This window comes from Pelmatolapia mariae, linkage group LG13 (genome assembly GCF_036321145.2).
Source record: "Pelmatolapia mariae isolate MD_Pm_ZW linkage group LG13, Pm_UMD_F_2, whole genome shotgun sequence".
Lineage (NCBI taxonomy): Eukaryota > Metazoa > Chordata > Actinopteri > Cichliformes > Cichlidae > Pelmatolapia > Pelmatolapia mariae.
The window spans coordinates 34477965-34492950 of record NC_086238.1 but is presented as its reverse complement, the minus strand read 5'-3'; the positions used below and the strand labels follow the sequence as shown (position 1 = coordinate 34492950).

General features: G+C 44.8%; 1 protein-coding gene across 1 annotated transcript; it reads right to left on the bottom strand.

Annotated features, from left to right (window-relative positions):
• Positions 1-3057: 3057 nt before the first annotated feature.
• LOC134639772 (ras-related protein ORAB-1-like) lies at positions 3058-14986 on the bottom strand. The gene is made up of 6 exons (XM_063491160.1): positions 14570-14986; positions 6898-6970; positions 5771-5866; positions 4962-5057; positions 4427-4558; positions 3058-3963 (listed from the first exon to the last, which is right to left on the bottom strand). Exons 1-6 carry the CDS (start codon positions 14581-14583, stop codon positions 3763-3765), a joined length of 612 nt encoding a protein of 203 aa, XP_063347230.1. The 5' UTR covers positions 14584-14986; the 3' UTR covers positions 3058-3762.

Sequence of the window (14986 nt, the reverse complement as noted above, 5' to 3'; positions counted from 1 at the left end):
GCCTCTTGGCTGCATTTCTGATCAGCGCTCTCCTTGTTCGGCCTGTGAGTTTAGGTGGACGGCCTTGTCTTGGTAGGTTTACAGTTGTGCCATACTCCTTCCATTTCTGAATGATGGCTTGAACAGTGCTCCGTGGGATGTTCAAGGCTTGGGAAATCTTTTTGTAGCCTAAGCCTGCTTTAAATTTCTCAATAACTTTATCCCTGACCTGTCTGGTGTGTTCTTTGGACTTCATGGTGTTGTTGCTCCCAATATTCTCTTAGACAACCTCTGAGGCCGTCACAGAGCAGCTGTATTTGTACTGACATTAAATTACACACAGGTGCACTCTATTTAGTCATTAGCACTCATCAGGCAATGTCTATGGGCAACTGACTGCACTCAGACCAAAGGGGGCTGAATAATTACGCACACCTCACTTTGCAGTTATTTATTTGTAAAAAATGTTTGGAATCATGTATGATTTTCATTCCACTTCTCACGTGTACACCACTTTGTATTGGTCTTTCAGGTGGAATTCCAATAAAATTGATTCATGTTTGTGGCTGTAATGTGACAAAATGTGGGAAAGTTCAAGGGGGCCGAATACTTTTGCAAGCCACTGTAAATAAAAATGGAATAGTTGTATGAAACAAGTGACTTCACGAATCAGGATTGGCCCCCCTTCAGTTAGCCATTCAAGGTGTGTGTCATACATTAGCAGCCGGTTCATTTATATCCTGATATGATTTATACTGACTGCAATGCAAATAGTTACAATATTGAACAACTCTCAAGTCTCAACTGTTTGTATGACCTGCATCTTTATATTAATGGTTATTAGCATGAAAGTTATGTCTCTGACTAATTCATGCTGCAGACTTGAGACAAGTGACACAACCATGTAATATATACTCATTATTGATGAGCTCGGTGTAAAACAGCAGTCCACAAGAAAATATTCAGCTACCCCAGGCTGTGTTGTTGTGGAGCCATACTGAAGTGGACAGTATGTTTAACATTCACACAAAATCGCAGCATACAAAAGTTCCTGGATGAACACTGCAACTAAATCCCAAACATTACTCATTTCACCAATCAGTGGTGGCTGCAAATATAGGCGTTTTAATTAAAAAATGTTTAGCTATTACATACCTGGTTACACTGCTCCTGTGTAAGTAAGCAGTTGATAAATGAACTTCTGTCCTTGAAGGTCTGACAGTTTGTGACTAGAGGCTTTACTCTGCACTGCTGCAGGATTTAGACATGAACTAAACTTTTACAGAGATTTACAGAAATCAGCACACTCAATTCTGAGAATTTAGGGAACCATTTTTAGTTTTTATCTCCTACTACTGTAATTATTCTTTTGCCATTTTCTTGTTAGTAACCTTGGTTACTTTTATTCATTTTTCTTCCATTTATCTTATTCTTTCATCTGCATTTTATTTTGTTCATTCCCATTGTGCTTTTGAATTCCAGGTATTTCCCTTTCCATGTAAACTACCAGTCAGAATTTGCAGATACATACTGACGAGATCAGCTATATGAAGCAAGATACATGGAATTATGTATCAAAGAAAAAAATATTGGTAAATAACTAACTAAATAAATAAATGGATAGAAATATGTTTCATATTTTAGATTCCTCAAAACAGCCACACTTTGCTGTGTTGACAGCGCTGCAAACCCTTGGCCTTCTCTCAATGAACTTCATGATGTAGTCACCTGACATGGTTTCACCTCACAGGTGTGCCTGTCAGGGTTCATTTGTGGAATTTCTTGCCTTCTTAATGCTGTTGGGACCATCAGTTGTGTTGTGCAGAAGTCAGGTTGTTACACAGCTGACAACCATATCTGACTGTTACAATTCATATTATGGCAAGAACCAATCAGCCAAGTAAAGAGAAACAACAGCTCATCATGACTTTAAGAACTGAAGGTCAGTCAGTCCTAAAAATGGCTAAAACTCTGAATGTGTGCAGTGCAGTCACAATACCCATCAAACACTACAACAAAACAGGCTCACATGAGGACCGTCCCAGGAAAGGAAGACCCAGAGTCCCCTCTGCTGCTGAGGATACATTCATCCGAGTCACCAGCCTCAGAAATCACAAGTTAACAGCACCTCAGATCAGAGCCCAGATAAATGCCACACAGAGCTCCAGTAGCAGACACATCTCTACATGTTCAGAGGAGACTGTGTGAATCAGGCCTTTATGGTCAAATAGCTGCCGAGAAACCACGACTAAGGAAAAGCAACAAGCAGAAGAGATTTGTTTGGGCCAAGAAACACAAGGAACGGACATTAGACCAGTGGACATCTGTGCTTTGGTTTGATGAGTCTGGCCTCCACAGTCGCCTGACCTAAGTTTGGGGTGAGATGGACCGTAGAGTGAAGGCAAAAGGACCAACAAGTGCTCAGCATCTCAGGGAACTCCTTCCTGTTGGAAAACCATTTCAGGTGACGACCTCATGAAGCTCATTGAGAGAATGCCAAGAGTGAGCAAAGCAGTAATCAAAGCAAACGGTGGATATTTTAACGAATCTAAAATATAAAACATGTTTTGAGTTATTTCAGTTTTCTGTTTACATAATTCCATCTGTGTTCATTCATAGTTTTCACACCATCAATGAGAATCTACAATGTAAAGAGTCATGAAAATAAAGAAAAAACATTCAATGAGAAAGTGTGTCCAAAGCTTTGACTGAGAGTGTATATTATCTTGGATTTCCCCCTCCCGTTTGCAGATTGTGCGAAGTCTGATAAGAAAGGCCTCAGTGTTCTTTTCTTTGCTGAGTATTTAAAATGACATGTTTTAGGGCACAAATGCTTTGGCTCACCCGACATTAACTGATGCTCCATGGGTTCAGGCTACTGGTTATTTCCGTACAGCAAGTGGAATTTCTTAAAATTTATGTGCATCCAGTGACACACACAATGACCATTGTGTTATGACTTCTTCTTATCCAGAGTTTGCTTCAAACTGAATCCAGTCGCCTTTATTATGAAAGGAACATTAAATAAATAGGCACGTTTTTTTTTTTTTTTGTTTTTTTTACATCTTACTAAAACTCCCAGACACATCCTCCCATTTCATAAAGTCCAGTAATACAATATTTATTTTCAATTTAAGTGTTACATTTTGAGCAACCAACTTACAGTTGTCTTCAGCCACAAATTTAATGCAGAGAAAGTGAAAACTGTTTCAATAATGGTTGGAACAAAACAGAACCAAATCTGATTTTACAGATATATACATAATGTTTATGTACATATACTGTTACACTAGACTAAAGCTGCTTAACAGTTGAGACACTGTTGTGCAAAGGTTTGTGAGAAAACTTGGAAAAAAAACCAACAAAAAAACAAAACAAGAAACACGTTTGTATCGCAACAGACAGATTATGTAAAAGACTGCAAAATTATCACTGAAGGAAGAGAGAAAAAGAAAAGGTCGGTACAAACAGAAACCTTAATCATGTATCAACTTTGCTGTAGGAATGCAGAGAAAAAGACACGTCCACCCACACTGCTGTCATGAACTTGTATTCAGGTGACCAAATAAGAGAGAGTAGTCTCACAGCTCTGAAAGGGGGAATGATGGGGATCTTTAGAATTTGTTGTCAGTAACTAGACAGTATGACAACAATGATGCACTTTTTGTTTTTTTGGTAGTGTGGCTACATTATATACAGTACAAATACAGGCAACTTCATCTTGTTCTCACATACCAATTTTTTTTTCTCTTGGGGAGGGGGTTAAACAAAGTGGTTCCTTTCTCAGCAGCATCCACCTGATGAAGTCTTGACAGTAGTGCCTGGAGTCAGCTTGACATTGGGCTTCTCCCCTCCTCCGGCTGTGGCCCCAGGGCCCATCCTCTTCTTGATTTCAGCAGCCATGGTCATGAAGGCCTGCTCCACATTTGTGGCGTTCTTTGCGCTGGTTTCCAAAAAGGGGATTCCCAAAGAGTCTGCAAATTCCTGGATACAACAGAGGGACAGAGTCAGAGTCACTTACCTAAGAAAGTAGTGTGTGTGTCATATATACATATATGCATATGACACACACACACATCTGCTCTGCCTGTCAGGTGTCAAGCCCACTTTATGCAATGACTGATCATGTGTCTGAAGGTAAGAAGGTTCGCCTGTTATCTATGTGCACCATTAATGTAAACTATGACCCCAGGGCTTTAACCAGGTTTCAGTGAAACCCTTATAAGTCACTTATTCATTTGGGATTTTGTTTATGCAGCTGAAAGCACCCAAACTACTTGGCTAAGGTTCATGGAGACAGTTACATCCAAGGGCTCTCTGAAGTGCATTTCTCATTAGAGCCTTACCTTAATGGTAATCCATCTTAAATAAGTAGTCATTCAATGAATGACCTGCATGTTACACTAACCTCAAGATGGTATTGGCAAGCTATGTGAGGAAACTTTACCTTTGCTGTTGTGTAGTCCACCACTTTCTTTGTCGTCAGGTCACACTTGTTCCCAACCAGTAGCTTGTTGACATTTTCACTGGCGTAGCGGTCAATCTCCTGGAGCCATTGTTTGACATTATTGAAGGACTCCTGGGACAAGAAACCGATAAACCTGAGCAGTGAGGTTTGAACTTTGGACATTAGACAGAAGATAGAGATCTATTCACAGGCGACGCTCTATGATAGACATGATTTCAACTTAGCCAGTCATCAAATGTGTATCAAAGAGGAATGCTGACAGCATGGTTAGACTGTATACTCTGATCAACGCCATCTTTAATGACTCTCAGCTCATGAAATGGAAACACAGTGGTTGGCTTATTTCTTTGGACCTCAGGAACCCAGAAACAAACCAGTCAGATTGTGTTTTGTCATTTAGACAGTAGGATGATTAAACTTCATAGTTTATTCTATACAAATTATCAGTGCTGCTGAAAAACATGGATGTATTACAATTGTATTACATGTGTGTATTATGTGTCGTTTGACTGACCTGATCTGTAACATCATACACTACGATGATACCATGAGCACCTCTGTAGTAGCTGGACGTGATTGTACGAAACCTTTCCTGTCCCGCTGTATCCCACTGTGAAAGGATAAAGATTATCCGGTTGATAAATGGTAAATAAATGGCCTGTATTTATATAGCGCTTTAATAGTCCTAAGGACACCAAAGCGCTTTACATATCCAGTCATCCACACACACATTCACACACTGGTGATGGCAAGCTACATTGTAGCCACAGCCACCCTGGGGCGCACTGACTTTGACTTTGATAACTGACTTTGCATGAACACAGACAAAGAGAATGCACAAAATAACAATACAATTATCTCTACACTGAAAAATTCACTGGGTAAGAATTTCTAATAGCAACAAAAATACAAGAACACAAGTGTCCTGAGTTGTTAGGTCATCCACTCGTCATGTGGTTTGTAATTAAAGTTGCCATGTTCTTGTTTTTCCGTCTTGTGAGTATCCATGCACAAAATGAAATTAAAAATAGTGTGTTTGTTCTAAAGTCTAATATAGATTTTCCACTGTTGTTGTCAGTAATCTAAAAAAAAAAGTACTGGGCAGCAGCTTGGAAACAAGACGTACCAGTAATTTAGACAAAAGAATGCACCATCTTTCATACGATAAGAAAATAATAGGAAATTAACACACAGTTATGGCAGACTAATCTCTTCATGTTTCTGGTTGCACAAATTTCCAAACACAGACATGAAAATGAACTGAAAGATGGTGACTGAAGGACATGAACATAAGACACCTTCGTGTAGCAGGAGAGTACTTACAATCTGAAGTTTAATGGTCTTTCCATCTAATTCTATAGTTCGTATTTTGAAATCCACACCAATAGTGCTTATGTAACTTTCTGTGTATGTGTCATCCTGCAAAAAGAAACAAAGTTAATTAGATGATTCATACATCTTGCTCACTTTGTGCTTCAGGATACACACATACATACACACCCATCTAACTCTAGGAAATAGTAGCCAAGGCAGGGCTGCTCAATTATGGCAAAAATCATAACTTGTTACTTGAGACAATATTAGGATCACAATTAACAAACAAGACTTTTGTAGTAGGACAGAGGAAGCTCCGGTGTCCCAGTTTTAGACTGGGACATAAACACAGCCTACATTTGAGCATCTGTGCAAAGTTGGCAGTGTGAAATTTATCTCAAAACCTTACACAGGCATGTGATGTCATCTGTGCGTATCAGGCGATTGGTGCACACAGACTGAAGGTTTTGTAGTGAGAGAAATGTTACATGTAGTCTTTGACATTTGCATGCGTGGAGGGATTTCTGATTTCTGAATCTGAAGTTACTTAATTGTGCATAAACAGGTTGGATGTACGCATTTGTAAAAACGTTTTATATGTGGTCAAAATGTGTGTTTGTGTACAAATTGGAACACTCATTTGTGAGTCCTCAAAAGTTACACACAAATCAGTGTACACATGTGTAATCTTAGTTTATGTTTGTGGCTCATTTAGTGTGTGTTTGTAACACTTCTGAGGTAACTTTCTCCCCATAAGAAAAGGTTGCTAAATTTATCAACTAAAAACAGAGTTATGATCAAAACGAATTCATCACATTCACTTTTTCATTTCCTTTTTCTATTTTTAGAAACGCTGGAAGCCAAAATCTTAACTTTGAGTAATGATTGCTCTACCCAAAAAATGGAGCATGTTACAATGAATGTTACAAACAAGACAGTTGTTTTTATTTTTAAATAAATACTTTTAAGAAACTGCAATAAGTTAATAAAACTACTATTGTGCAGAATGATTTAAGATTATCCAAGTGAAAACAGTTTTCATAGGACTGCATGAAACCAATACTGTGACACTGAGACAGTTTAAGTCACATGGACTTAAAGAAACACCCTTTATTTGCTTTTGGGGCAAAACTTACTGCAAATCGAAGAAGAAGGCAGGACTTTCCAACACCAGAGTCACCAATCAGGAGTAGCTTGAATAAATAGTCACTGTAAAGGAAGGGCACAAATAAAACCTCTAGTTTGAAGATTCAAGAACCATTCAGGATATCATGCTTCTTATTCATAAGGTTGCTCTGACCAATACTTCAGTGTCAGTTTCAGTTCCAACTAAACATCTTCTTAGATGAAAGGTTACATTTTATGAGCAAAGGGAAACAAACAAACAAACATGACAAGCATCCCTGCTGAACTCTCCCAGAATTACAGAAGTAAGCGTGCTAACGCCTCTTCTCCATTAGTACCGACTCAGCTCGATTTTAGGGTTTTCTGTTAGGTGCTAGGTTTTAGTTTTAGTTTCTACTCGACTGGGGTTCAAAGGGAACCAAGTCAACTTGAAAATGTGATGCCGACAGACTGTGTGCCACCGACTGGCCGATCACTGGTGTCATTCAATGAAACCACCTGTGGCGGGGCGTGGTTTGCGATGCTGCTGCAGGTGCAATGGACGCACCTGCGTGGCATCTGCAATCATGCCTCAGCGGGCTTAAAAGTTTGGAGTTTGGAGTTAACGTTGTTGTTATTTTGAGCTGGCAGCGGGAGAGCTGCAGCTGCGTGTGTTTAGCAACTGTAACTGTGGGTTAATAAAGATGATCAAAATGCCACTGGGTCTATCGTGCATGTTTACAGTGATGCTGAAACCCAGGATGGGGGGCACGGCAGACCCACAACTGGGCCGGCAAGGCGAGGAGCTGGCCCGAATGGTGGTCGAACTGGCGGCCACCCAGCGGGAGCAGGCGGTGGTGGCATGCCGCCGGCAGTAAGAACTGCGGGTCCAGACTGAGCTCCACTTGCAGAAGATAGGACATCAACCTAAATGATTAGTTGTGAGCTCGCTAATCTGTGACTGCGCTGGAGAAACGGGAACCAGAGGATACAGCATGCACCCTCCTGGGATGTCTCAAGTACAAATGACAGAAAGATCAAATTAGTTCATTATTGAGGACACGTGTGAATGATAGGTGCTCGCTGCAAGGCGGCTCAATGAGCCACTAACAAGGGAAGTTTACATTCAGAAGCCCCACTTGAAAAATGGCTAATTTAGTAACTGGTCTTTTCTGGTCTTAGTGCACAGTAGAAAGTACCCCTGAGTTCAAGGACAGGGTAGGATCCACCACGAGTGGGTGGCTACTTGCCCGAGGATCTTCGAGGCTCTTTAGGTAACGACGGGGACAGAATATGGTCCTGGGCCAACAGTGCTGTGGAAAGTTTGAGCTGAGAAGAAGAATGGCTTGTGTGTGGGGGATTATGGTAGAGTGGATAAGGCTCTGGTATAAAATGTCATGGTCATTCTTGGTCTCCCTTGTGGTCATAACCTGGTTAGTGGCTCTGGTTGCTCCTAGAGGGTGTTCTCCTCGCGGCTGCGTGCAGCGGGGCTGGGGGATGGTCTGTACTGGCGGACGTAGGTTACTGGCCTGGTAGCCTGGCTGCCCCTGAGTGGATCCGGGGCAGGCGTGGGGGCTTGGGGTTCGGGGGTGCTTCGTCTCTGTGATGGGGCTCTGGCTGGGCCTTGGGGGCTTCGGTCCTCGTCGGTGTGTCGCCGAGGTTGTGGGCGGGTGGGTGCACGGGGGCTCAGCCCTGGCGCAGGGGGCCTCTGGTACATCGGCCTAACTGGGGGGCTCTTCAACTGGCAGGGAGGTTGTTCCATCCTTGCAGAAGTCCACTCTGCAGGTGGGGGAGAGACATAGGAGAGGTGGAGAATAAACCTAACCTGGGTGTCTGTTGTCTTGTGTAGTCTGGAGATGAATGTTGGGGTAGGTACAGTTTCCTCTGCGGTGGGGTAGGGTGGGCTTCCCCAGGTCCTGTGGGGCTTGGCGGTGCTGCTGCCGTAGGCCCCGGTCTGGATGGGCCTGGACTCCCTTGCCTTGGTGGGTACCAGAGGACGGGGGTGCCTACTGGGGTCAGCGGGGGAGCTGGCCCTAAGGAGGGGCATCTTGCCCCTCCCTTCTTTTCCTCCCCATCCCTGGCTGCCTCCCTCTTCCCGCTCCACCACACCCACCCACACAGGTAGGGCCTTGGGGTGCGGGTGTGTCACCAGGGTGCAGGGGAGGCATTCCCCCCCCCTCTGTCCCCTTCTGGCCACCTGTGCCTCAATTTTATTCCACAACTTAGACATCCACATTATTCACACTCTCATAACACACACACACATATATATATAGGGCCTTGAGGGTGACCACATTAACGGCGTCCAGTGGACGGTCTGTGTATTCAACCCTACCTCTGGCGCCGGTGCCCACCTCTCAATTTTAAATCCATGTAGACATCGAGGATTCTCGGGAGGGGCCGTGCTAACACCTGCTGCTCTCTGGCAGCAGCACCATGCCCTCCCTTTACTCCCTTTTCCCTGCACTTTAGAACAACACGCAGCAACACTACACATGAGCGGGAGGAGGGAGGTATGGGGTCTTCACACACCCCCGTTCTCTACTAGCCATCGGGGCGGGGGACTGGGAGGAGGTGTTGGCTGTCCGATTGGCCTCCCTGCTGCTGCGGAGCCTGGGGCGGTCTGCTTGCCTCCACCCCGGGGGAAAGGGTCACATCTCTTGGGTCTGGGTGCCGTTTCCCCCTCTGGGGGTGAAGGTACCTGGACCCGGGGTATAGAGTATGTTTGGGGAGTGTGATTGTATGTACATGTCCATGTATGTCTGTCCCTACGTTGGGTGAGTGCTGAGTGTTTGTATATGTGTGCATGAGGGTGGGAAAGCATGTTTGTGTCTGTGTGTGCCTGTTTGTCTGTGTCTATATGTCAGGTCGGGTCTTAGACTCCACCTCCCTGGGAACTCCCAGGCCCTCCAAAGTGTGGAGGCCTATCTCCCCTCACCACACTCCCTGCCGGTAACTGATGCCCTCAGGGGTTGGTGCATTGGTGGTTCTTGGTGTCCGGGGCTGGGCGCTCAGGTATGCACCAGCTCACTCCCGGTGGCTACTTGGCGGGGCCTGGTGCCTGTCGCTCGGTCAGGCCTCTTCCGGGGCAAAGGGGCCCCTCGGGCCTCTGGCCTCGGGGCCTGCGACTCGGTTCACTCTAGCACAGCTGGCTGCCGGCAGAGCCGGCGGGCACGCTGGTGCAGCCCCCTCTGGCTTCTGCTCCATGGCTACTGGGTGACACCTCGTCTGGGGATCTCCTCAGCCCTTCCCAGGAGGGTGGCATGGATGCCCCTCCGGTGGTCCTCCTTGGGCTCTCGCACTCTGGGGCCTCTGGATGTCTGGAGCCTGGATCTCCTCCATGCCTGCTTCATGCCCTGGGGGACGGGGCTATGGCCCTCTACACCCTCTAGCAGACCGTTACATGGAGAAACCTTTTGTATACAAGCGCGCTGATCCACACAGGTGTGCACACGGGTGTTCACTGTTCGTAGACATAAACTACACCTTTCTTAGCTGCTACTTCAAAGCACATTGTGCGCTGTCGGTCCTGCGTGCTACACAACAACATTCAATATTTAGTATTTACTGCTGTTCACACTTAGCTAGATTAATGTGATGGTGTTGTGTTTAGTATGTTGCGTTGTTTTTTGTTTTGTTTTTTTGCTTGTTTTCTCTTCTTTTTCTCTCAACAGGTGATCCAGGAGATTTTTTTTTTTCTTTGTCTTTGTAAGTGCCCTTTCTCACTGTCCCTTTTCCCTTCTGTTTTTCTTTTCCTTCCTCTCTTTCTTTCTCCCTTTCCTATCCCCCAGTCATGTCTGTCCCATCTGTAACAACTGAAAATAAAATAAATAATAACAACAAAGTTTGATCAAATGGACCAATACGGCAATGCCATGATGATCCATTTGGCAAAATAAATCCATTTGGTATCCTTGTTGGTCTTCAGACAACAATTCTGACGGCTAAAGATCCAAATGGGACAGACAAAAAAAAAGAAAAAAAAAAAAAAAGAACTGCGGGTCCAGACTGAGCTCCACTTGCAGAAGATAGGGGCCTGGCTGGCACCACCGCCAACCCCACCAGTGTGCTCCACGGCGCGGGAGTGGAGGAGATCCGGTCGGATCCGGCGCCTGTGCCAGCCCCAAGGGTGTGACCAGCCAGCACGCAGCCTGCTGCAGCGCCCGTTCCCACCCCTTGCGTGGGAGCCATTGGGGTTCGGCAGGGGCTGGTGCCCGTTCCTGCGCCCCGGAAGAAGGCTGAGGAGAAACCGCGGGGCCAACCAACTCAACCCGAGCCAGAGTGCAGAGTGCCGGAGGCACCATGTGGGGAGCTGCTCCAGGTGGGAGCAGCGGAGGCGCTGTGGGAGTAGCTGGGAGCGGTGGAGGCGCCGTGGGAGGAGCTGGGAGCGGCGGAGGCGCCGTGGGAGGAGCTGGGAGCGGCGGAGGCACCGTGGGAGGAGCTGGGAGCGGCAGAAGTGCCGTGGGAGGAGCTGGGAGCGGCAGAGGTACCGCGAGGGGAGCTGATCCAACTGGGAGAAGCAGCGGCGGAGGCGCCCCGGGAGGAGACGGAGGTGCCCGTGCCAGGGGAGTCTGCGCAACCTAAGCCCGAGGTCAGCGGGCTGGGTAGACCGGTGTCAAGCACGCTGGTGTGGTGCGGCGTGCTTGATGCCTGCCCAGCTTCACGTGAGCCCCGGCTCACTGCCATTCCTGCTGCACCGCTGCTTTCCACATGGGTGGCCCCCGGTCCAGCTCCGGGGCTGCTGTTGTATACCCCTGGACCCACCTCAGCACCAGCGCCGCTGGATGTGTGGGCGGCCACCAGAACGGACATCTCCCTGTCTCTGGCCCAGGGGCTGGGGGCGCCGACGGTCTGGGCTTGTTCCCTCTCCCAAGGGAGGGGGGGGGAGTAGGTTTGGCCGGGTGGATCCCTGGCCTCAGTCAGGTGATGGGGGTGTGTGGCGAGGCGTGGTTTGCGATGCTGCTGCAGGTGCGATGGACGCACCTGCACGCCATCTGCAATTACGCCTTGCCGGCTTAAGAGTTTTGAGCTAACGTTGTTGTTATGTTGAGCTGGCAGCGGGAGAGCTGCAGCTGTGTGTGTTTAGCAACCGTAACCGTGGGTTAATAAAGATGGTCAAAACGCCACTGGGTCTGTCATTCATGTTTACACCACCATTTTTGAAACCCGGCAATGAGAGACATGGCTGCACAAAAAGCCATACACCAAGCATCAGGTATATCATTGCCTCAACATCCTCTACTGTGTTGTGTTATTGCCACATACAAATTACGTCATGGGGCTGCGTTGCTTTAACAACCCCACACATACTGAGATGGTGTTTATTTTTAATGGTAAATGAGTGAAGCCGAGTAGTGTAGCGTTGAGTAGGTACTAGTGGAAGAAGTACATGTAACTGTGTGACTTAACACATGAAACCAACTCTCAGGATCAATAAATGCACTGGTTCTTAGATAGCCCTTTCTACTTTACCTGGGCTCTCAGAGTGCTCTATACAACGTTCCTCATTCACACAAGCACTGTTTTCTATGCAAGTGCTTTCACACACATTCACACTTTGACAGATACATTGAAAAGCGACTTGGGCTTAGTATCTTGGCGCAGCCAATCATCGAACCACCCTGTGTGAAGTTAACTGTGAGAGTGGGTAACAGACTCTCCATTTTCATTCGCCAAAAACCCTGCTGAGGCACATGACAAACTCCATACTATGAGTAGAGAATTCAACCCCTATCAACCAAATGAATCATCTTAAAAATGCAACAAAGGCAGATTTGAAAGCAAACTTTAAAGAGGAGGCTTCAGTCTTTTTTTGTTTCATCCATTTTAACAGAGACTCTCCAGTACCCTTCCAGTTCAATTCAATTTATACAGCACCAAATCACAAAAAAATGTTCCCCAAGGTGTTTTATATTGCAAGGTAAAGAGTCTCAATAACACAGAAAAAACCATCACAATCAGACAACCCCCTATGAGTAAACACTTGACGACAGCAGGAAGGAAAATCGTCCTTTTAACAGGAAGAAACCTCCAGCAGAATCAGGATCAGGGAGGGGCGGGGCCATCTGTCAAGAGTGATTGGAGGAGAGGCCAGGAAGCCACTGGAAAAAGACATTCAAAAAGGGTCTATGTCTTATGTATCTATATACATACATGTATCTATCTATCTATCTATCTATATATATGATATTTATAATATCAAGTCAGGCATTCCTTTTGTCACACAATAAATGTACTTTATATTATTTTCAATCTGTGGATTATTGATAAAACTCTTACATTCAGTGGAATATAAAATTTAGCAAAGTTATTAACAATTAATAATTTACCAGTGAATAAAATCAATAATAGCCACAGTCAGTCTTTTCATATTTCATGAACAGCAACAGCAAAGCATAAATGCAGAACTTTATTCTCTCAGTATCTCAGTCAGTGTTATCCTGCTTTTGAGGACTCTCTCAGTTCTTTACTTTCTCATTGTAATAAATTCCAATCATTCCCTCTTCGTTAAGCCTGTGACTATGAACAATGGTGGTTCCTGTGAAAGGCTAACTGCCCTGCTCAACACAACTCTGGCAGCAAACTGACCAGAAAAAAGAAAACGAAAAACTTTTGGGTTCAAACTATTAACTCCCATTACAATCAGTCTCCTTGCTTAAAAGAGTCAAACTGTGTAATTTAGACCTTCCTAAAGTACTTGCTTGACATTTTAACCAGAAAGTCTGCATAGAAGTCATGCATAGAATTCCAAGTTTCCTCGTAACCTGGGGTGAAGATACATTCTTTTCATTTTTAAACTGATGAGCTTGACCCAAATATCTAGCCTATACCAAGAAAGTGAATTACAAGATTAAGGACTCAACTGAGGTGTACACAGTTATTACTTAACTGTCACTTTGAAAACTATACTTTTAAAATATTTAACAGGAGCTCTGTGTAACAACTTATTAGAAAGAGGAAAATATCAACAATCAGCCCATGTGAACATTTACAAATGAAAAACATAAGACTGATCCAAAGCTTAAGGAACTAATACTCAAAACTGCAGCGTGGAAGTCTGTCCTGTATCATGTGACCAACACATGACTGGGACTGTGAAAGGAGCGTTAAAGCACAACCAGGCTATAAGACTGAAAACTGACTCAAAGACAGCAAAGACCAAAACCAACAATTTGCACGTAAACAGTGGATCCATTCTGCCACAGCACCTGCTGTATACAATAACCAGATCAGCAACAGGTCATGTATGCTAAGGTAAATTATTTAGGGAACCGTAATGACAAGTTGATGAATTTAGCAAAAATACGGGTGATGGCTCAATAATATAATTTTAACCAGATTAAAGAAGCTGTTAAGCATAACAAAAGCGGTTACTTTTTTCCTTCCTGCATCTGAAACACCGGGAACCAACACCAGAGTCTCTACGGGCGCTGGCCTAACAGCTGGCTAGCACTGTGAATATCTATAAGACACCGTTGCTTCATGTGAACATAGGGTGTTAAGAGTACAGTATCGGCCTGGACACACATGGACATTTCGGCTAGGGCCAGCTGATGTTCCTAGCTAACCTAGCTCAACTGCTAGGTTACAACTCAACATCAAGTTATTTGCCAACGCCAACTTACTTGTTAGCGCAGAGCTAGTCTTAGCTAGCTGACCAAAATGTAACACAACTTTGTGTTTACGTGTAAGTATGATACTTACTATTCTGGATTCATTGTTGACTCGTTGAATAGTTTATCTCTTCAAGTGAATGTCCCCTTTATTTCTGTCTACAGATAAACAGCGTTCGTTACGACTAGCTTACTCTGGTTTCCAAACCAAAACCGGTTAGCTGTTTCTCAGTAAAAATCCAAAATGGCTGCAACGTCCACCAGGAAACAGCTAACATTAGCCAACTGTGTCAGCCGAGTCAGGGGTAACACAAACTACGAAACCCGCTTTCACGAATAAAACAGACCTATATTTCGTTTTACAGCGGTAACGCTAAGGTGAACAAACAGGTGATATGGGCAGACGTCTGGCTAACCGGCCTTTTCTCTCCCTCCAGCTGAGTATGTGTCGTTACCGCAACACTGAACTGTCAAGCTCCGTAGGAGGGATTACATCATTTAGTGAAAC

Coding starts and splice junctions, on each gene's coding strand:
- LOC134639772 (XM_063491160.1), bottom strand. Junction 5,867..6,897: donor GCCTTCTTCTTCGATTTGCA/GTAAGTTTTGCC, acceptor TTCTTTTTGCAG/GATGACACATACACAGAAAG. Junction 3,964..4,426: donor TGGACTACACAACAGCAAAG/GTAAAGTTTCCT, acceptor TGTTGTATCCAG/GAATTTGCAGACTCTTTGGG.